General features: G+C 37.7%; 2 protein-coding genes across 4 annotated transcripts in view; one reads left to right on the forward strand and one right to left on the reverse strand.

The window, feature by feature from the left end:
- The window catches only part of CEMIP2 (cell migration inducing hyaluronidase 2), an 81,331-nt gene that overhangs the window by 29,711 nt on the left and 27,679 nt on the right, over positions 1 to 23,941 (reverse strand). For 2 of the 3 annotated variants that reach the window (XM_055578294.1, XM_055578296.1), the window contains 9 exons: positions 21,820 to 21,989; positions 17,866 to 18,054; positions 15,963 to 16,132; positions 14,427 to 14,636; positions 13,919 to 14,124; positions 13,707 to 13,776; positions 8,818 to 8,946; positions 6,663 to 6,751; positions 1,142 to 1,273 (listed from right to left, as the gene is read on the reverse strand). In XM_055578294.1, the coding sequence (XP_055434269.1) occupies positions 1,142 to 1,273; positions 6,663 to 6,751; positions 8,818 to 8,946; positions 13,707 to 13,776; positions 13,919 to 14,124; positions 14,427 to 14,636; positions 15,963 to 16,132; positions 17,866 to 18,054; positions 21,820 to 21,989 (1,365 nt within the window). The remainder of the gene's footprint in view (positions 1 to 1,141; positions 1,274 to 6,662; positions 6,752 to 8,817; positions 8,947 to 13,706; positions 13,777 to 13,918; positions 14,125 to 14,426; positions 14,637 to 15,962; positions 16,133 to 17,865; positions 18,055 to 21,819; positions 21,990 to 23,941) is intronic. The other variant, XM_055578297.1, reaches the window with a different exon arrangement.
- On the forward strand, positions 10,753 to 11,995 carry LOC129650126 (phosphoglycerate mutase 1-like). Its single transcript, XM_055578298.1, has one exon. It carries the CDS (start codon positions 10,753 to 10,755, stop codon positions 11,515 to 11,517), a length of 765 nt encoding a protein of 254 aa, XP_055434273.1. The 3' UTR covers positions 11,518 to 11,995.

Genomic DNA, 23,941 nt, shown 5'->3' on the forward strand with positions numbered 1-23,941 from the left:
TCCAGGGGATCTTCCCAATCCAGGGGTCAAACCCAGGTCTCCTGCATTACAGGCAGATTCTTTACCATCTGAGCCACCAGAGAAGCCCAAAGAGAATATGTGTTAAAAACCTATATTTACAATTTTTATCATTAGGTTGGCTCCCATATCTGTGTGTTCTGTATCCACAGATTCAACCAACTGTGGATAAGAAATATTTTTTTAAATTCCAGAAAACTCCAAAAAGCAAAATTTTTTCCAGTGCTGGGAACTATTTACATAGCATTTACATTGTATTTACAACTATTTAGGTAGCATTTACAGTCTTGAGTATAATAAGTACTCTAGAGATGATTTAAAGTGTACAGAAGGATGTGTATAGGTTCTATGAAAATACTGAATACTATGACATTTTATATAAGGATCTTGAGCGTCAAGATTTTAGTACCCATTGGGTCCTGAAACTGATCCCCCATGAATACCAAGGAATGACTAATTTTTATCAATTAGATCATAGTATTCTCTTCAAAACTTTTCAATATTAACTCCAAATTATTTCTACAGATTTTATACAGTGTCAGTTTTTTCATGATAAATGTCAAGCAACTAATATCAGTATCAGCCAGAAAAAAACATTTTTCTAAACTCCTGAACACCAAATCTTAGCTCGACATACCTCAGGCTTCTCCTAAAAGTATAGAAATGGAAAAGAAGTGAGAGGCTTACTGCCTCAAGTCATGTTAAAACATAAGTCAACAGACTTATTAAGGTGGAATTCAACTTCTGTTTTGAATGGCAGTGGAAGAACATCATGAAACTGAGTTTCCAAGAGGAAGGAAAAAAGTGAAGGTAGTTTCGAAATCTTTATTTAGTTCTCTGACATAGACCATGTTTGTTATATAAAGTCCCAGTTTCTGTTTAATCTCATCAAAAAGCTCTCATGTCACCAGACAAGTTCAGTTCCAATAACAGCAGCAGAATGAGACGATTCCAAACATTTGCAGTCAGTTACCATACTTCCTCAGAGCTTGTCCTGTCTATTAGTAATGATACTATGACTCCAGAAACCACCACTGTACTTTCGGTCTACTGAGTTTTTAAAAATAGCCTTAAAATAAATACATCAGTGTCATCAGATAATAACTTCATAGAGAATACCCACGCTGAATTCTGAACAACAATGTCTCCTCCTCTAACCCAAGCTCCGTTGTCATTATTTTTAAAAGCAATGAGCCTGTCAATTAAAGCAGCAACACGTGGCTTTTCAGGGTCTCCATCCTGATGAGGCCGAAACCTTAGGGTTGGGAGAGAAAAAAAAGACACTTTTAAAGAGTAATGAAAAGGCAATGGGAATCAGCTATTTAAAATTATAAGCTTAAGTGTCAAAAAATAAGATTCAAGATTCTGTCTTGACCAAAACAAGACAAAAAAACCAAGACACAACTTAATATCTGCATTTAAAATACTGAAAAAAAAATCACAAATTTGCAGAAAACTGATTTCATATTTCAGTTTGTTTTTCATCAATTTATCTTATAGAGTGGACATTACAGAACATTCCAAGCGCTAAAAGCATTTCAAAAATAAACAAAAACCTCAAACTAAGAAATACAGCATGTTTTCACAAATTTTTAAGTTACATGACATTAAAATAAACTTACTGAGTAAATTAATCATATATTCCAACATACATATCTGTGAACCAGAGTATTATTTGAGTTGTGTACTGGTGAAATGTTTTAGATATAGAGGGAAATCTGAGTTCAATGTCTCTAAAATGCCTAAATTTAAAAGAGATTATATTTAAAGAATATTACTCAGCCATAAAAAAAGAAATTTTGCTATCTGTGATGCGGATGGACCTAGAAGGTATTCTGCTTAGTGAAATATGTCAGACAAAGAAAGACAAATAAATGCTCCACATTATCACTTATATGCGTAATCTCAAAAATAAAATTAATGTAACAAAAAAGAAAGAGATTCACAGATACAGAGAACAAAGGAATAGTTATCAGAGTAGTTACCAGTGTGGAGAGAAGGGAGGAGGGAGCAGATAGTGGTATGGGATTAAGAGATATAAACTACTATGTATAAAATAAACAGGGCTTCCCAAGTGGTGCTAGTGGTAAAGAACCCACATTGCCAATGCAGGTGACACAAGCAACACAGGTTCGATCCCTGGGTGGGGAAATCCTCTGGAGGAGGAAATGGTAACCCAAGCAACAAGCATATACCATACAGCACAGGGAAATTAAGCCATTATTTATAATAACTTTAAATGAAGTATAATCCATAAAAACACTGAATCATTGTTGTACATTTGACACTGCTGCTGCTGCTAAGTCACTTCAGTCGTGTCCAACTCTGTGTGACCCCATAGACGGCAGCCCACCAGGCTCCCCCGTCCCTGGGATTCTCCAGGCAAGAACACTGGAGTGGGTTGCCATTTCCTTCTCCAATGCATGCAAGTGAAAAAGTGAAAGTGAAGTCGTTCAGTCGTCTCTGACTCTTAGCGACCCCATGGACTATAGCCTACCAGGCTCCTCCGCCCATGGGATTTTCCAGGCCAGAGTACTGGAGTGGGGTGCCATCGCCTTCTCCAACATTTGACACTACTATACTGTAAATCTATTATTATAAAAATATAAAAAGTAAAATAGCAGCAGTTTAAAAAGTAGACTGTATTTCATCGACTTATTAGTTATAAAGACTTAATTTTACTTTTTCTTTCTCTTCCTAAAACATTTACAAGGATGTTAATGAAAAGACCAAGGAAAAAAAACTGGTATCAAAAACTGTTAAGTGTAACAGCTCAAATAATGCCAGAAGGCCTCCTAACTTAAAATAAGATCACTTCCATCATAATCTTACAAAGCTGGGGAGGTGGAGAGAGAAAAACTAGAAAGTTTTACAAAAACCCATTCAGCAAGTTGAGATGCTTCAACCATATAACCATGAAGTATTATTCGCACAAATGCTATTTTGAAAGTTGCTGGGACATGGTATGGGACATACCCACCAAAGACGTATGTTACAATGGGAGAAGCAGCTATGCAGAAAAAGCGGCAAGTGCAAAGGCATGAGCGAGCTTGGCATGTTCAAGAACAACAAGCAGGTTGGCTGGTAAGTACAAAGCAAGAGGAAGAGGACAGAGAGGAAGGCATGTTTCAGGCAAGGATGTGGTTCTTTAGTCTAAATGCAATGGGAAAAGTAGAATGGCGGTGCCAGGGGCTGGAGGGAGGAGGAAATGGGGAGGTGATGGTCAAAGGTATAAAAGCTTTAGTTTTATAAGATAAATCCTAGACAGCTAGTCTATAGGTCTTTTGACAAAAAAACTAATTTTTTACTTCATAAAAAATGTCCATAAAGGAGACAGAAGGAAACTTTGCCCTTGATGGTTCATAGGGGTATACTTATTTCCAGACTTACTGAGTTCTTGACACTATATATGCACAGCTTTTTACATGTCAATCATACCTGAATAAAGTAGGTAGATCAATAAGTGTGATGGAAAGTTGTCAGAAACATGGAGTCAGAGCAATGATATAACCGAATTTCACTTTTTAACTGGTCACTAGCTGCTATTTGGTGACAGGATCATGGAAAACAGATAATAAGGACAGCACTCTAGAAAGCACTCCTCAAGATTGTGTATGTGACCCCTTACACTAAATAGCTCTGACCTAAGGGGTAAAAAGACTGAGCCGTCGCCCACTCTTCTGGCATTGTAGCTGCTGCAAAACAGATCTGCGGTCATTACATAATATCAAGCAGATGGAAGAGTTCTGGAAAGGAAACTACACAATGTTCTAAAAGAAAGCCAAAAAAAAATACAATAAAGCAACATCTAATTTTCTGCTGTAGCCATCTCATTTTTTATGAAATTCCTATCCATATAAATCGTTGACCACTTGCTTAAATAGCCTTTATTTTTCATCCTCCTTTCCACTTAGTCTGTAGAAAATGCAGCTAATTTTCCATCCCCTTCAACTTATGAGCCTTCAGCACACTTCCCGACTCTCACTTATCTTCTGCTTTAAATGTACTAGTCAGTTTTCATGTTCTTTTACTCTCTTAGATGAAATTTCCCTGTCTTAACCTGAGAGCTTTCTGGAGTTAAAATATTCTTATCTTTGGATTCCTGTAGTTTCACATCTTGAAGATATAAGGAAAGACTCATCTGATTAGCTATTAAGTCAGCTTCCCCTTTGATGAACACATTAAATACCTTCTGAATCCCATGAACTGGATGTTTAATTCATGGGCTGACTTATTACTCATTTGTGTTTGAGTTTCATCATTTTTAGTCATGTCTGGACTGCATGAATGCATGTGTGCATATATTATTCATCAGTTTATACAAAATTAAATGTATATACTAGCTGCCAAATGTCTTGTTACTCTTCTACAATCAGTTCTTTTCAATAACAACTTCCAAATGGAGTCTAACTCCTTACCAACCTGTATGCTTTATAAACTAGTGAGAAAAGTATAGAGAGCACAGAAAAGATCATCATTATCATGATATCAGACATGCATACACAGGGTAAGGAGCTTCTTAGGGCATTATGAGTAGGTTTGTTTTATTGTCAAGTATAATGAAAACATCAACAGATTCTGAAATATATTTTCTTCATTCAACCCTTCATATACACACATATAATTTTTAAGGCAGATAAGAGAGTCGATTGTGTTTTATGTAAAGATTTTTTGGTTAATACTATTAATACCTTAGCAAAGCACACATTACTAGTTCTACCAGTTATAACAAACTCTCAAAAAACAGTAGTAATCTTCTAGCAAGATTCCTTTGTTTTGTCAGTTAATATTCTCTTTTTGGTTCATAATTTATTGCCATCTATATGCTCCTTTTTCATCTCAAGTTTATCTCCTCTTTTCCTATGTCATATCTTGCTCAGCTATTAAGTGTCTACCACTCTGTTTTATTTAAACAATGCTCACAATTTCTCCACTTCTCAAACATCATCTGAGCATTGCTTTAATATTTTTCAGGCTTAACTTGATCTTTCATAATGAGTAGTTTTACTAACTTATTTCCCCAGTTTTACTATGTCACAAGGATTCTGCTTCACTGACCTAAAGCGTGGCTCCTACTTTATTCCCTTGTGAACCACACCTGGCATCCTTTTCTTTAAGTGCCACCCCTGGTGGCTCAAATGGTAAAGAATTTGCCTGCATTGCAAGAAACCTGGGTTCAGTCCCTGGGTTGGGAAGATCCTCTGGAGAAGGGAATGGCAATCCACTTCAGTATTCTTGCTTGGAGAATTCCATGGACACGGGAGCCTGGCGGGCTACAGTCCATGGGGTTACAAAAAGTCGGACATGACTGAGTGACTAACACATTCAGGTTTTCTCTTTTATTACTGTGTCACAGTGATTCTGCTTCACCTACCTACAGAGTGGCTCCTACTTTATTCCTTTGTGAACAACAGCACCTGGCATCCTTCTATAAATGACTGCAAACAGAGTCTATTAAACCTAGTTCCTTTTCAAATCCTTTAGTTGGTCAATCCATCTGAAGTATAGAAAAATAACTACACACAGCTTTTACTGAATATGACCTAAATTGCCATCTTTTCCAGAAAATTTTGTTTCCATGGGAGACATTTTATTTATTTTGGCTCATATCATGCTCATGCTCAATCATTCAGTTATGTCTGACTCTTGCAACCCCATGGACTGTAGCCCACCAGGCTCATCTGTCCATGGGATTTCCCAGGAAAGAATACTGGAGTAGGCTGCCATTTCCTCTTCCAAGGGATCTTTCTGACTCAGGGATAGAACCCATGTCTCCTACGTCTCCTGCGTTGACAGGCAGATTCTTTACCACTGAGCCACCTGGAAAATGACTGGGATATAGATTAGCATTTCAACAAAGTTTTTTTTTTTTTTTTAAACATGCAGTATATGAGCCAAAATAAATTAAATGTCTCCAACAGAAACAAAATTTCCCAGAAAAAATGGCAACTTAAGGTCATACACAGTTTCTACTGAATATGACCTTAAGTTGCCATCTTCCGGAAAATTTTGTTTCCATTGGAGACATCTTATTTATTTTGGCTCATTTACAGGATGCTCAAAAAAAAAGAAAAACTTTGTTGAAATGCTGATCCATATTCCAATTACATTTTGTGGTTATAAAGGAGAGTAACAAAGAGCCCAGCTATGATGTGAATCTGAGACAACAAACAACTAAACCAGAACTAGCTTGATCGAGTTTGAGACTTTTCCCTTTGAAATAGATTTAATGCAACATTCCATTTTGACCACTAACAATAAATTACATATTCCTTGGTTTTCAGGGATTATAGTAAAACATCTTCGCTTGTTTTCCGATGAATCATATTCTACTGTAGGCCAAATTTGGACCCTTTTTCAACATATCTCTCTTCTTTTTATTTCTCTTTCTACAACTCTTTCTAACATCAATTTGCAACTGTCAAAAAGAGAAGAAGCATCAATTTCTTTGGCATCTCACTAAGATAAAAAGCCCAGCCACAGTACCTAGAACAGCAAAATAAATGTTTTTTTTCAAAACCCTCCTACAAACCTTGAAAACTTCAGTTTAACTATGTTACTGGAGAAGAGGGCAATGGCTCAACTCAGAAAGTTTTACTTTGGCAAGATACGGCTTGAGTGTGACTTAAAAGGACCAGTTCTACCTTGCACTGTTATCCAAACAGAGGTACTCCCTTGGGTCAGCAGCACTAGCATTGGTTGTTTTGACACCTTTGTCAATAAATAAGCCAGCCTGGAAAACATAATCATGGACTGAAATGAATATAAATCCCAAGTTATAATGACATACAGGATACATGAAAATAAGTTTTAGCTTATCACATCTACCAAAAAAGGAGGGAGAAGAGGTAAACAGCCAAACAAAAGTATTACAACTCAAACAGGGGTGGGATGGGGTGGGAGATGGGAGGGCAGTTCAAAAGGGAGTGGATATATGTATACCTATGGTTGATTCATGTTGAGGTTTGACAGAAAACAACAAAATTCTGGAAAGAAATTATCCTTCAATAAAAAAAAATAAATTAAAAAGGCAATAAATAAAAAAGAAAATATATTTTAAAAACTTCCAAACCAAGAATTTGAATATTTAGGACCTTGATCTCTCAGTTTGTAAAAAATGAGTAAATCAGAGTTTCACAAAAAAAAAAAAAAAAAAAAAAAAATGGCTACTTTATTGTTGTGTTTTTTTAATAATTTTACGCATTTGGTCAAACCTTTCTTTAGTGCCCACCTTGGGGGTCACCAAGAATTATACGTCACCCAGAAAATCATGGTCTTTGCTGTTACTCCATAAATGAGGAGGAAGATATGCAATTAAATAAACAATTACAAAACAATATAGTAAGCATATAACGAAGGAAATAGATGATGCTTTGGCAGCACATAAGAAAGGCACCAAGATGAGACCTTCTATGAAGGCAGGAGAGAGAATTCAGGGAATGTCCTGAATTCGAAAGCTGATACTTGAAGGAACCAGCCACACAGAAGACCAGGTCAGAGACTGAAGGGCAGGGAGTAGGTGGGAAACATCTAAAGAACCCAGAGGAAAGCACTCCAGGGAATCACTTGTACAAAACCTCTGGGGATGAAAGAAAGCATGGCACATCTGAGGGGAAAAAAAATCTTAGATGGATTATCAGGAAATATATGGAGGGAGGAAAGGTAAGGAAGAAGACTAAAGAGAAGCAAATGCCAGATGATGCAGAGTCAGTATGCTTAAGAATCAAGACAACAGGATTTTAATAAAGGTTATGTAATCAACTGCATTTTAAGAAAGAATACTGTAGTCTCCAATTTAACAAATTTAAATTTAAAATCTAATAATCCACCCTTTATTCAGATCTAATATCTTATATTTTAAATTGATATAGTAGAATATTACATTTCCTCATGGTACATGATATTACAAAATTAATTAGAATGAGGTGTTTTTTTGTAATACCACCAATAATTTTAAAATTTTGAGGACTTCTATTTTGAAGTGCTGTTTTCAATTATTACCACTCTTAATCAACTATTCAGTTCATAAATATCACAATTCTGTGTAAAGTTTTTTCCTCTCTTAAGTCTTCATCAAGTGATTCTAAGTTCTTCAAATTATATCACAGTTAGGTTTTTAAAGGCGGATCCTCTGAGTTTCATAAAGGGAAACTATTAATTGAACTTTGATATGGATCACATCAGAGGAAAGAATATGGGTACTGTATCACATGATAAAAATATCAAGATGCCTCAAGAGTACAAAATGAACCAGATGTGTTTATCACCAAGGAGGTTAAGTGTCAAATACCATGAAAATTAGAGTTCCTAAATGGCCTTTCATCTATTTGACCTACATATCATTTTAAATTAGGTCAAATACTCTCAAACAATATTTCACTGTTTAACTATATTAAATGTCCAATAGGACATTCCATCAGCACTGAGAGAAGAGAGAAAATATGCTTTTTAAGCCCCAAAAGCATATAATACACTAATGTGTACGTCCTTAGAAACATGCAATGATATTAAAGATTGGAAGGAAAGTGAGCGGAAGGAAAGAGGATGAAGACTCATGGTTCAAGTCCATTATTATAATTATTCAGATTGCATGTACATGTGTGCCACAGCATTTATTTCTGTGTGTATATAAACAGAAAGCTGTCTATACATCCTGAATGGGGCAGGATTAAGAGTCAGCTTTTTTAATCACAAATTACTTTCTCTGATGACAAGTTCTAATTAGTATTAACATCTCTCAGTAGTCCATCCTTTATCCTGTAAATTATACATACTGATTGTTAAAACTTAGGAACCTACCTTAAAACTTGAATGGACCCTGTTGTTATAAAATATTCCCAGTGGAGTGAGTTCTGGTTTTGCTAAGAGCTGCAATCCACTCGATTCCCCCGTAGGTTCCTTGTGGAATAAATACCATATTCCAGCATCCTATAATTAAAAGGGCAAGGTCATTAAAGGCATCCTTTTATAAAACCACTCTATGAAACACCCTCACGTAAACTAAGCATTTCACAAACAAGTTTAATCTTTTTAACATGAATTATTCATTGTTTCAGCTTCAGAGTTGACTCTAAAAAGTTGTGCACTCATGTAACCAACTCTCAAAGCAGTGTATCAGGTTTGATTTTTTTAAAAGCAAATTTACTTTTGCTTTTAAGATGGGACAAAAGATAGAACTGGCTGATACCAAAATTTTATTCAAAATAACTTTCCTATCATTAGCTTTAAAAAGTCATGCAGAATTAGAACCAAACAAGCCTCCCTTCCTTTCACATGACCAGGACAGGATAGCCTTTTAGCAATATGGGGTTTTTTTCCTATTTACCTCCAAACCTGATCAATAGATGAGTCATACCTATTAAACAACTATCCATCAACACACAGAGATCACTGACTTCTTTCAAACAACTCCAATGCCCTTCCTATCCTGAGGCAAATTTTTGCCAAAGAGAAAAAACCACCACATGCATGAATCAGGATGCTGTCTCAGTCTGGGTCCTGCCTGTTCAATCTCAGTGTTAAGAGTTTGAAATTTTCTGACACTCAAAATGGGATATAAAGTGAAATGAAATGCTCTTAATCTCTGTGACATTTTTTTACTTTACAATTTAATTAAAAATCAGCCCAATGTGAAGGACAACTACACATCAAGGAACACTGATTAAGCAGATTGCTAAAACTCAAATATATAGTCCAAAAGTACAGTATCGATTCAAATTTAGCAGACATTCATTTAGTGCCAGGTATACAATAGCCTATTCTCAAAGAATTCATAGTCTAATGGGAAACACAGAGACAACTAAAGTATAGCTAATAAGTACTATACTAGTTTTGACAAAGTCCTTTAGGAACATAGATGAATTGTGAAAAACATATCAGCAAAATGAAAGCAGTATTTGGCATTTTTCCATGATAAAACTTTACAGATAGGTCTCAGTAAAAACAAACTCCTCTGAAGAATGTGTCTGCCACCTCTATGCTTTTGGGCACAAAACAGACTCAGAGGGCTATGAAGAAGGCTCCACACCATAGCCTTATAAACTAAGGGCAGTGAACCCTCCCAAGACGCAGTAGAGTTTGGGGCTGAGGGATGGAAAAAGGGGGATAAGGAGGTAGCAGCTGTTTCCTGTTAAAACACTGTGGTGTCAAGACAGGTAAAGGGAGCTTTGTAAAAGGCAGTGGAAAGGTACAAGAAAAAAGGGTTTGATTTACTTTGGGAGGAAAACCCTTGCCAAAACATGAGCTTTACAGGAGCAGTTTTTCTAAAGAGAAAAAAAAGAACTCACAGAATGAAAAGGGAGAAGAACATATAAGAGATGGAAAAAGATAGACACCTGCTTTCTTCTTTTCTCAAATGAGCCCTCATAAGGATGTCTGGCAACCTCAACTTACATTTTTCATGGACTCTTTGCAATTTACTTTGATCTACAACCCATGATTTCTGAAAATAGCTGAAAGGAGTCTCTGCTCTGTGTTCATTTGTAATGTAATGTAGATCAGATGATCCTGGGGTAAGACTGCACATCAAATCCTTGGCCACCTCTACTCAAAATCTCATCTTCCAACTAGAAACTCTCAGTATAAATCCTATATGTGCTCAACAAATATTTGATGAAACATGAATGAAGACTGAAATGATTGAATGCCCATGTCTCTGCCCTGTCAAGTAAGAATCTTATGCTTTATGTTTTTAAGAAAAACCACAGAGTCTGCGCCGCACCCCGAACCGCAGCCATGGCCACCTACAAGCTGGTGCTGATCCGGCACGGTGAGAGCACATGGAACCTGGAGAACCGTTTCAGCGGCTGGTACGACGCGGACCTGAGCCCAGCCGGGTACAAGGAGGCGAAGCGAGGCGGGCAGGCACTGAGAGATGCTGGCTATGAGTTTGACATCTGCTTCACCTCAGTGCAGAAGAGAGCAATCCGGACCCTCTGGACAGTGCTGGATGCCATTGACCAAATGTGGCTGCCAGTCGTGAGGACTTGGCGCCTTAATGAGCAACAGTATGGGGCTCTGACTGGCCTCAATAAGGCAGAAACTGCTGCCAAGCATGGTGAGGCCCAGGTAAAGATCTGGAGGTGCTCCTATGATGTCCCACCACCTCCCATGGAGCCCGACCATCCCTTCTACAGCAACATCAGTAAGGATCGCAGGTACGGAGACCTCACTGAAGACCAGCTGCCCTCCTGTGAGAGTCTGAAGGACACAATTGCCAGAGCTCTGCTCTTTTGGAATGAAGAAGTTGTCCCCCAGATCAAGGAGGGGAAACGGGTACTAATTGTAGCCCATGGCAACGGCCTTCGGGGCATCGTCAAGCATCTGGAGGGTCTCTCTGAAGAGGCTATCATGGAGCTGAACCTGCCGACTGGCATTCCCATGGTCTATGAGTTGGACAAGAACTTGAAGCCCATCAAGCCCATGCAGTTCCTGGGGGATGAGGAGACCGTGCATAAAGCCATGGAGGCTGTGGCTGTCCAGGGCAAGGCCAAGAAGTGAGGGCAAGCAGCAGATTACTTTCCCAAGGATTACCCTCCTCCCCTGCCCTGGCCCACCCTCTTCCTCTGCACCTCTCCCTGGCACATGTCCCACTGATGACATCTGTAGGCATCGTAAGTTGTAGCTGCAGGTGGGGACCAGCGGCTCCCAATTCCACATGAGCCATTTTATCTCTTGCACCCACTCCCTTCATACAGTCTAGTCAGAATGGCACGTCTGGGGCATGGTCCTCAGTCCAAGCCGAAGGAAGACTTATCCAGAAGTGTTGAGAGGTCATCACTGGGGGGTTTGATGGTGGTTTATTACTAAGGAGCTGCTTGAGTAGGGGACAGGGAGAAAACCATGCTGAGGTGTGACCAATGAGAAGTAAGAGCCTGTTCGTGTCCCCAGAGGCCAGCCGGGCACTGTTGTTAGGTGACTCGGGGCTCCAGTCATTCCAGTGGAAGATGAATGTAACCTGCATGGTGACTCAATCAAATATTCCTCCCTGACTCTAAAAGGCTGGATCAATCCTGAATGTTTTTGTGTTGCATTTACTTTAAAATATATATATATACATACAAAAAAAAAAACCCTTCTGGGGTTTTTAGTGGCGGTTGAAATATTCCCACATGTGGTCATCAGCAAATAAGTCATTCCTTATACCATCATGGATAAGCTCCTTGACTTCTAAGGTGTAGGAGTTCATCCTGCTGTGTGTTTTAAAATCCCTCCCCTGCCTTACTGTTTTGTGGCAGCAGAATGCCTCTTGATCATGTCCAAGTGTGTCTCTCACTGTGCCTGACTTCTGAATCATGTTCAAATTGCTTGGCCCAGCACTTGGGCCCAGTACTCATTTGAGCATAACTGTAGTAAAAATATCTTTTTTCCAGATCAGTATAAAATAAAGGAGTAATGTGCAATAAAAAAAAAAAAAAGAAAAACCACAGATGTAAATTCTACCATCACCCAGTGATACCTGTTTTCTGACTATCTTGAAGAAATACTCCCTTCAGGTAATTTTTTCCTTTATTCTGGAAAACAATGATAGGTATTCCTTTCCTTTTTAAAATGTTCACAGCCATGATGTATGTATATGAATATTCAGGTTTTGCTGGAAAGCTCATGTTTCTGTGCTATACAGTTTTCAGCACAGATATAATCATAATAGTATTATGTCTTAAAGATTCATTTGTACATTATAAATTAGCAGCTGCATTATAAAAACACTCAATTACAGATGTAAATTTCTCCGAGTTTATCCAGGAGACATTTCTGTCATCCAAAAATAGTTCATTTATTCTCTTAAATTATCCCTGTGTATATGTGAAACAATATAAGCCTCATAACTAGTACATGGCACACAGCTGAACTTCCCCGGTGGTGCAGTGGCTAAGAATCCTCCTGCCAGTGCAGAGGTCACAGGTTCGAGCCCTCATTCAGGAAGATGCCACACATCGCAGAGCAATTAGGCCTGTGTGCCACAACTACTGGGTCTGTGCTCTACAGCCCCACGCGCAGTGACCACCGTGCCCACATGGGGCAACTGCCGAAACCCGTGTGTCTGGAGCCTGTGCGCCACAGCAAGAGAAGCCACCACAATGAGAAGCCCACTCCCCACGAGGAAGAGTAGCCCCCGCTGGCTGCAACTAGAGAAAGCCGTAGAAAAGCAACGAGGACCCAGTGCAGCCAAAACTAAATAAATAAATTAAATAAAGGCACACAGTTGAGTCCTTGCTTTACTAAGGAGGTGGAATTTCCAAGTGTATAAAATCCCTGTATTTAACAAAAAGGATATGCCCTTTGACCAGAATGACCATTGTCATAATATTCTACAGAATAACCCAGTCTCATAGGGCTTTTTTTACTCATGAACATATGACTGAAATAGGAGAAGCCAAAAGGATTGTACATAATACACTAAAAATACACTCTGGAGATGACATGATAACCCGATATACTAGCCCTCTCTTTTCTTCCATTTAGCATCTGTCTTTGTACACTCATAAATACTAACTGGCACAAATGATGTGAAGAAACAGAAGAACCATCTCAACCACAGCCTGCTCTGAGAGCTGGCTGAAATTAGCAGTACCAGAAAGCAAGGTGCTTGAGTTCGACTACCACATACTCTGTTGCATATACATATAAACCAGGACACTTACAAACAAGAATGCAAAAAAACACAGATGCACTTTAGTGTTATTTACCTGTGAGCCTGCAGCTGCATTATTAATCAGATTATTGTTGGGATGAGCAATCCAGAAAGTTGAAACAGCCCTGAAAGACATTTTTTTTAAGGTGATTTAAATATTCGTCAGGAAAAATCGCATCTTCTAAAAACCTCCCACTAAACATATCCCCCAAAAGCCAACAGGCCTTGGCCATCACATGTGAGCTTTTCACTCCACCAATTACTCACATACAGTCAGTGGCAGGCACAGGGATATAATTTCCAAATACTTTTTCCCGCATGGTGATACACATGGAGTTATTCCGATCTGTGGGAAGGAGTGTGCCTGGTTTGGTGAGGAGTCCCAGATTGTGGAACAAAGTATTTCTCTGTTCAATACCATCTTCCAGAAAGAAACAATGACCCAGTGTGTCAAATCCGACGGTGTCTTTTATCTGCCAAAATACAAGTGTATAATGTCATTGGTAACAAGACTGGCTGTGGTTGACAAGTGCTATTCATGAGGCATGCTGAGTACAAAAGCAAAAAATTTTCATCTTAGCTGATGGGGCAAAGTCAAATGTCAGGGTTCACTGATCTCTTAAGAGAACAGAGAAAAACAGCAGAATTCTCAGGAAAGCAGGATAGGGTAAGACTTGTGGCCCAACAGCTTACTTGTATAAAATTGACAAGTCATGGGAATGAAGGAGAGGTGACTGTTTTCATAAAATATATCAACACATATGAGGTCACTTACCAGCAAGCCATTTGTCCCATGCACGGTGATGCACCTGGAGAAGCTGTGATGAATAGACAGGCCATCCACAAATGTTGCATGTCTGTACCCCCCTTTGTAATCCACATCTCCACACAGATGAAAATGAACAGGGTACCGCCCCAGGTGCTGCTGACCCATGTGTTTCAATTCCACGTGAGAAAGATGGACTGAAGTAAAATTTTTCTTTATCTATAAGATAACCAAAAATCAAACTAACACATAAGCAAAGTAGCTTAGGGCAAAATAGCTCAGAAGCAAAGTAACAAAATACATTGTTTTTTTAAAAAAATATTTATTTGGCTGTATCAGGTCTTAGTTGCAGCGTGCAGGATATTTGTTGGGTGCATGGGCTCTCTAGTTGCCCTGTGGTATGTGGGATCTTAGTTCCCTGACCAGGGATCGAACCTGAGTCCCCTGCATTCGAAGGCGGACTCTCAACCACTGGATCACCAAGGAAATTCCCCCAAAATATTGTTTTAATAGAAAATATCTGAAGGAGACCAGAAATGAAAGCATCTTTCTTTCACATCCTGTTTTCCTGGATCTCCAGCTCAGAATTTAGCAAATGCTTCTTTATATAAATGAATACTTTAAAGAGTAATAAAAAATAGCCTCTTATTAGGAATCAAGGAAAGGTAACCAGGAAGGCTACAAAAATGATTTTTGTATATATGTGTGGGTTTGTTCAAATACTTTGGTCATTTCCTATCTAGTCTTGTTCTTTCATTTCTATAATCTCCACTGAAGTTTGATAAATAATTATTTATAAATCCTCCCTCAATGATTTAGTTAGCATATAATGTTGTTTACTTCCGTTTTTTTTTTTTTAATGCCTCTATGATCCACACCTTAAGCAGTCTCAATATTTATAAACTCTGGATTTTCAATCATACTACTACAAAGAAAGCCATGACACTGACCAACATTTCAGAAATCAGCATAACAGAAACATAGCCAAAAATAATATCCTATTCAACACACAAAATTGATTTTAAGACACATGTAGCCAAAATGCAGCCCAGGAGTCAAATAGATTAGTAGTACACAGAGCAACATTTAGTATATAAGAAGTGCTCAGTACTTTTACAGAATAAAAAATCTGCATATAAAAAATATCTTTACAGAAACATATCTTGAATATGCACATCACTACTGCTTACCCTTTCATAATATCATATTTAAAAAAAAAACAAAAAAAAAAACCTGATCCTTTCAGAGATTGCATGCATGATACTGAGATTATTTGGGGTTTTTGTCTTTATAACTGATTCTTCCCAATATAAATTGATTTCCTTCTTCACAAGACAATTCTTAAATGATTTAACTAAGAGTCCAGATCAACTGCATGAAGATATAATGTTATCTTTTAATCATCTAAAATCTCCTTGTCATTGGAAAGAGAAATAAAATGTGATTTCAATAGCCATACAGATGCCATTCCAAAACTTGAAAGCTTTGTCAAACATGTACTTAGCAGTCACAGTTTCAAAGATTTCATTAAATCCTTTTGCCTACCATGACATGTCCTCCAAAGGTATCATAATCAAAGAACTGACACTGATTTTCAGCATAGCATGAGTCTTCCATTTCTCCTCGGATAACAATATTCTGGGTAAGAATTCCAACCTCAGCTCTCATGTCTACACCATCTATAATCTCACCCATGTGCAGGAACTGAGGCGTTTCTGATTGATGAGGGCAAGGCAAAAATAACATCAGAACAAAGAAAACATAAAACTTACATCAAAAAGACAGTAATCTTTATCTTGTAACTTCAAGACATTATTAAATTTATTGTTTGTTTCCATTCTTCAATACCTCAGAACAAAAGAATCCCAGGAAGCAGAGATTTTATGGATCTTCTACTCTAATCACCCACACTCAATGCCCTTAACCCTCACTCCCAACTATCAAACCCACACACAGAGAGCTTACTCCTCCCTAAAGTACTGGGTCAGCCAAAAAGTTCCATTTGGGTTTTTCCAGAAGATGTTACATAAAAAATCAAATGAACTTTTTGGCGAAGCCAATAGTTCAGTCTTCTCTTGAACAGCACCAATAATCTGGAAGCTAGCTAAGAATCCATGCTGTCTCTGCTTCCTGCCCATGTGCTCTTGTTCTACTCCCCTGAGGATACATGAATACCCCAGTGCATGCCCTACCTAGGAAAACTAATGATTTTGTAGATGTTGATAATAGGGTGGAAAGGTTTTTTTGCTTCTCCTTTAAAGCTAAAGTAACCTGCATTTGGACATTAACAGTCCAGAAATAACCACCTTTTCTTTCCACTTCTTATTTTAATATGATTATGCACTTTTAAATCCCCACCTTTACTAAAAACTTAGAAACACTTTACCAATGAGCTTTTATCTGATCTTAACTATACAAACTCAGGAAGGAAAAACACAAATAAACCAAATAATGGAGATTCATTATCATGTATACTTGTTAAAAACAATGGGAATTTCCAAACAAAATTAATGCCAGATGGTATGATGATTTTTTAGTTTTTAGTTTTCTGCTTATGGCCTGTATGGTCAAGAAGGAAAAGTACAACACTGACTGAAGCAGGAAAAAACTGCCAAATGAGTCAATTTCATTTTTTTTAAAGCAAAAAATTTCCTTTAACCTTGAAAGTTCTAAATTACCCACTGAGTGAGTACTTATTAAATAGTTACTCTAAAATCTTTTATTTTGTATCATAAATGTGTAATGCATAATTTTTATTACAGAAGCATGGAAAGCAATATAATGAATGAATGCATAATGAATCCCATAACTGAGGCAATGAAGGAAGAAGCTTTGCCTATCACCAGCCTCAAAATAAGTAACTGGTAAATGTCAGTCATCCTTTCTAAACAGAGTTTATAGTAAGGATCTCATTGTATATTGCTCTCTCTCAAAAAATACATTCGTCAAGATTATGATAGGAAATGTAGTTTTATGAAAGTATCTTTTCGGTTTCATTTTAAATATTTGTGAGATCTACTTCTGGCCAAGAAAGCAGACACTCAAAGACTATGAGTTTCATTTTTTTACATAAAAAAGAGACACTTCTATTTAAAAAATAAACCTAGTTTACTATTATCTAATAGAAATTTAATAAAACAGAAGTTTGAAAGCATCTTGAAAGAAAAAATTCAATCCATCTAGTTTGCATCTCTTCTTTTTTAAACATAGAAACTGGCATAAAAACACTGATTTGTCTATGATACATCATTAACAGCAACATTATTGCTCAATGACTACTTTTATCCAACATCCTCCGGGACTCTAGTGTTCAAAGCTCCCCACTGCTAAGACCTTCAATATTGATGACGATGATGATGACAATGACGACTCAAGGAAAAACAAAGAATCCCAAGAATCATATCTCAAGAAGAGTGTTTCCCAAGAAGCCTTCTGAGCAGTCTGATACCTTTGACTTTGACCTGGAAGCGGCTGCACTCAGGACAGGGGAGAAGAGTAAACTCCTCTGCTTGGTACATGGAATAGTCCGTGCTTGCGACCACAATCTGATCTCCGGGTTCCCAACTACTAACGTCATCCAGCAGGTGCAGTTTTACTCCATCTATGGCCTCTACCCAGAAACCTGAAAAAGAAATACCTAGACCAAAAAGCAAGAAACAAAGTGATTTTTTTTTCTAAAATCAACCCCTTCAACTGATTCACAAATCGAAAGATAAATGTAAGCCAGCAATGCTTCAGTCTGACCCATGCACAGGAAAAGATAGGACATGAACACACAGAATCTTAACATTAAAAATAAAAGCTGGCTTTAGGTGATTTCTCACTTCTAGACCTCTGCTCATCATTTAGTCTCTTTCTACAGTGTCCATCCACTCTTAATTTGTCAACCAAGATACTATTCATGTTATAAAGTTCAGGCAAACCTTTCTGGACTTCCCAAACATCCTCTTGGAAGTAACCATTCTCTCCAGTATTCTTATCCTGTTATTTCTCTCTGGTATGATTAGTATCATTCCAATGGGAAGACAGCTCACCTCCCTGGAAGCGACATCAGTGAAGCGAGCAAAGCACCATGTATTCACTGCTCTGTCTCACAGTGCAGATTCATCAAATGTCTCCTGAAGGGATGAGTGTCCCCACGACCATCTGCAAAGGGACCTAAAGCCCACGTGATAGTGTCCCAGGCCAACTCAGCATCTTTCCTGGGGTAACATCAGACTTGCAGTCCACGAACTACTAATCACTGATCTTTCCTGAGACCCCCTCCTGAAATTCAGAGTTGGTTCCCAACTAGGCAGATGGAAACTGAAAAGCTGACCCAACATCTCTCTAACTTGCACTCTTTAACATGCAACCAAGTGCAGAAGCTTCTGCACTGCATCTACATTGTTCCTAGCTTCTCAAAGTGTCCATGATACAACCTGTCATGGTCCCAAACCTGATTTAATGCAAATGAATATGGAATAGATGGAAGCTATGGAAAATATGGAAATGTGGGGAAACACCATATTTCAAAGATATCTGTTTACTATCTGTATTTCAGTATAGCCTTTCCAATTAATTGACAAACTACTGTGGGGCTACTTGAAGATACTGACCCTAAAAGTCGATGAGGGACTTCCCTGCTGGTCCAGTGGCTAAGACTCCAAGTTTGCAGTGCTTGGGGACCCAGATTCCATCCCTGGTCGGGACAATATATCCTGCATGCCATAATTAAAGTCCCGCACGCCACAACTAAGAGTTGGTGCAGCCAAATAAATAAATTTTTTTTTAATTAAAAAAAAAATAATAGTCAATAATAGGAATAAAAAAAAACTCATTTACTTAAGTTAGAGGAATCAAAATGCAGGATATTTAGGCAAGACACAAAGAATAATACAAATATCCTTACAGTCTTAGGGATACCTGATAATACCTAACCTGAGCAAGTTCTGAAATCTGCTCCATTAGACTGATCTACCATGCTTTCCTGTTTCTACAAAGCACCAAAACAAAACAGAAAAAAAAAGGAAGGAACCTAATAAATGTAAAGTGTCTTTTCTTTATGTTTCTTTCACATAAATACTAAAGCCCATAATGGAATTTTGTCTAAATAAAGATAATAACTATCAATGATAGCTAACAATTATTGGGATTTCACATACATAATAACCTTTCATCAAAACAGCTTTGAGATAGAGGAACTATTATATGCATTAGAGATAAAAGAAGCAAAGGCCAGGGAGTCTTACTAATAGCTGAAAAAAGAGCCCACAGTGAATGCTAATTTAATTCCAGAGTCCAATTTTCCTAACCTCTATATCATTCTTCCTTCCTAAGAACTAAAACAGGCAGGTTAAGAGTAAAGATAAGCCAAAATATCATGGTAGCAATGATAATCACTACCCAAAATTTCAGATTTAACCAAAAAGATTTATCTAAAAAAGGGAAACTAAGAAACATTAACTTTTTTTCATAAAAAAATTCAATGATGTTTTTTAAAAAAATTTCTAGATAATTAAGTTTTAACTTAAAAGATCATTAGAATTTGTTTCTGTTAAAAAAAAAAAGCAAGGTTACATAGAGAAAAATCTGTATTATTCAACAATTCTTCACTTTTTTCTGGATGTAGAAGAAAATCCTTCCTGAGATATCTCCTACTGGCACTAATGAACTGAATGAAAGAAAATACGTTCATCATCCTAGCTTCCTGGAGGGACTTTCTACCTCTTCCAGAAAATAGGAAACACTGAGAACACAGAACACAAACAATATCCTACAATAGCTAGCTAGAATGTATACTTTCCCAGAAATGAGCAGTCATTGGTAATGTGAAAATGTAAGCAAAATTTCTCACAAAGGAAATGTTGACTCCAAGTTTGTCATCCTCCGCCTGGAATCTTACTGAAAGAAGTTCCACTAAACTCTTCATGCAAGTCCAAATTCCTGCTCAGAAATATTTCTCATCTACCTATGCTTTTTGCCAGAGGCAACCATGATGTGGTTGAAAGAACAATAGTCTTGGAGGCAGAAAACTTAGCCTTGATTCCAGTCTCCTCATCCATAAATAGATACCATCTCCTCACCTCAAACTCAGAAGGCTCCTTAAATGGAGCATGTGGAAGTCCCATTACATACCAGGAATTGTTTATCTGTTTGTTTTAAAGCAAAAGACTCTTTTTTTAATTACAAGGACACAAAATACAGTTATATCCCAAGTCATGTTTGCATTACTGTTAAAACAGCTAACCTTTATTGAGTGCTTACTGTATACTCTGTGCTAAAAACCTCATATTCTTCATGTTTGATATTCACAGCAGCCCTATGTGGTAGTTTTGATTATTATCCCCACTTTCAGATGAGGAAACTAAGGGTTAGGAAGTTAAAGTCATACGCCATCATCATACAGTAAGCAAAAGAGCTGGGACATGAACCTAGGCATTCTGTCTCCAGAAATCCATTTCAGTGAATACTTTGCTACAGTACTGCTAAAAACAGAGGTATGTGGCCAGCCTAAAATAAACCTTTCTGGGTAATTACAGATGTAATAAAGCACCTTTTAATTCCTCATTTCACATTAATTTTGGTATAATACTGGCTTGGAAAAGAAAGGTGGTGGGCAAGCACAGACAGGAGGCTGCCAATTCACCTGGAGCCAAAAAAATCTAGCAGCAAAATACAGAAATTCTTCAGTGAATTTCCTTTAAAAAAAAAGTCAGAGTATCATTGTTAGTCATGATAGTTCTTCTGAAAGGTGGATTCTAATTTTCAAAATATGCTCAAGAAAAGTAAAGACCTAAGATAACTTTATAATATATTATTTAAGGAAAGGAAAGCAGGTTAAAACAAAATGAACACTAGGGGAGGGAACATAGATTTTAAATTCTAATTAACTCTGAATGATAGGGTGAAACATTAATTTTAATTTTGTACTTTTCTCCGTTTTCCAGTTTGTCTATAAGATAAACGTAGTAGCTGAATTATCATGGAAACATTGCTAAGAAAATGAGTAATTTGTTTACACAGCGTGTGTTCAAAGGTAATATTTGTCCATACAGCTATATAACAATAAGATCCAAAGTACAAAACCAGTTCACTATCACAGAACATAATAAAAGACAGCTCACACCCAGATTGGTTCGACTGATACTAAATCTAGGAAACAAATCCATTAACCACACCTAATGACTCAAGAATGAAGAACAATGTCCAACTGAGGATGCCTAAACTAGATCATTTTCTAATCCAGAAAAAAAAGTTTTGTTTCAGCCTAAAAGATCAACTATAGTTGGAAAACTATAGGTTTCTTCTTCAACCAGTTGAGAAATTGAAATAGACTGTCATTTGAATACAATGTCACTTTAAAAAACATCTGTCACAATACTTACCAACGTATTAACAAGAGAATAAACTGCTCGCCTACCTTCCTTCCATTCACTATAAGCTGTCACAGAGAACTTCTGACCATCCACAGTATAAAATTCTCTTTGGGCGAGAGCCTTCCCTCCACTACTATGATTCTCATAGTTTCTTACAGACTCATTGCAAGAAGTACTGCCACCATCAAGGACACCAACCAAAGCCCAAGCTTGCCTAGAAGGAAAAAGAGCAGGTGCAACTGATTATTTGTTATGGTTCTGACCCAAATCCCCAACACAGATGTTATGACAGGTGCTATTAATTCTATTTCATTTTTGTCAATCCCTCCAACTCTTTTTCCACATGTGGTTTCAAGTACAAACTGGACTGAAAAAACTGACATCACAGAAGGAAATGCACCTGGATTTTAAATCCCTGTTTGTCCAGTTCTGTAACAGGTGAAACACTGATTACTATGATTCCAATTAATCATTGACTTCCTCAATGCACACTCTTTTCATTCACATTATTTTTTTTTTTTTACTATTTTTTCTAATCTTCTGGCCACTCAACATGTGGGGTGTCAGTTTCCAACCAGATATGAAACCCGCATCCCTTGCATTCGAGGACAGATTCTTAACCACTGGATCACCAGTGTGTGTTAGTCACTCAGTTGTGTCCAACTCTCTGTGACCCCCAAGGACTGTAGCCCACCAGGCTCCTCTGTCCATGGAATGCTCCAGGCAAGAATACTGGAATGGATTGCAACTCCCTTCTCCAGGGGATCTTCCCAACTCAGGGACTCAACTCAGGTCTCCTGCATTGCAAGCAAATTCTTTACCATCTGAGCCACCAGGGAAGCCCCCATTTCTTTTTAAATGATTATTGTCTGGTCTCTTTTCCACTCTTATCTCTGCAATGTTCTCAAATCTAACTACATAATAGAATCATATGGGAGCTTTAGAAACATATCCAAGCTTAGACCCAGCCCACACCAATGCAACTAACATCTCTACAGGTGGGGCCTAGCATTAGTCTGTTTTAAACTTCCCCAGATGCTCTGACTGTGCAGCCACACTGGAAAACCACCAAGTTAGAGCAGGAGTTCTCAAACTTCATTGGTATCAGAATTAAATGTAAGGCTTGTTAAACCAGACTGCTGGACTCCACCTTCTGATTGTTTGATGTGGGGCCATAGAATTACTGACAAGTTCCCAGGTGATGCTGATGCTGCTGGTCTGGGAACCACACTGAGAACCTGAGTCACAGGTCAGAGGTTAGACCAGTAAGTGTCATCTTTGACTGCACACACTGCCAGTGGGGAGCCGGGAGGATGTCCTATGCTTCAGAGATCCTGATGTAAATGATGTACAGTGGGCCCTGGGCATGGGACTTTTTAAGATCCCAGGTGTGCAAACAAAGCTGAGACCACTGGGTTATTAGTTTAATATTATTAAAGCTATAGAATCACTATTCAACAGGTTTTTAATTTTATATGCTTTATAACTATTTGTTGAAAGCAATACACTTGAAAAACACCATTTTATTACTGTGATACTGTGATAAACATTCCAGGGACTTTGCTCAAGCTTATGATCAAAGTCAATTCAAAAAAAAGAAAGAAAGAACAAAGACAAAATGTCAGAAAATTAGCCTTAAGACTCCTGGTTTAAAACATGAAAAGAAAAATCTCAGCTTCCTATTGTAGGGGGAAAATATGCCAAATATAATCTATGCTAGACAGATGGCTGGATATTCACAGATGAAAGTTAACCAATGCATGCCTACATCCTTACAAATCCCACACCCGCCCCTGCATGGATTAGCTACTCTTTGGCTGACTGTGCTTTATAGCTCTATTTATATTCTTTGATACAGCAGAAAGAATCAAATGAAGAATGATTCAATTTATTATCTCCTATATGAGGGAAGGAGAGGAAGACTATCAGAGGCTTCCTTTATTTACCAGAACTGCCTCAGCAACTATTAAACAATGTTCTATTCTACTGACACTATCTCCAAAACACTCCTACTTCCCTCCTCCACTTGAGGAAAATTTCAACGTGCCAGAACATTATCTTCAAAGGGGCATGTTTATGTACCCTGGAGATAATGGCAATGCAAAGGAACATTGGCAAAGGATCACAATTCTAATTTCTCCGTCAAATCAGCCGCAATATTTTAAA

This window comes from Bubalus kerabau, chromosome 4, assembly GCF_029407905.1.
Source record: "Bubalus kerabau isolate K-KA32 ecotype Philippines breed swamp buffalo chromosome 4, PCC_UOA_SB_1v2, whole genome shotgun sequence".
Taxonomy (NCBI): domain Eukaryota; kingdom Metazoa; phylum Chordata; class Mammalia; order Artiodactyla; family Bovidae; genus Bubalus; species Bubalus kerabau.

What these genes read in the sequence shown, in the direction of transcription:
- LOC129650126 (XM_055578298.1), top strand. Translation starts at nt 10,753, where the DNA reads ATGGCCACCTACAAGCTGGTGCTGATCCGGCACGGTGAGAGCACATGG.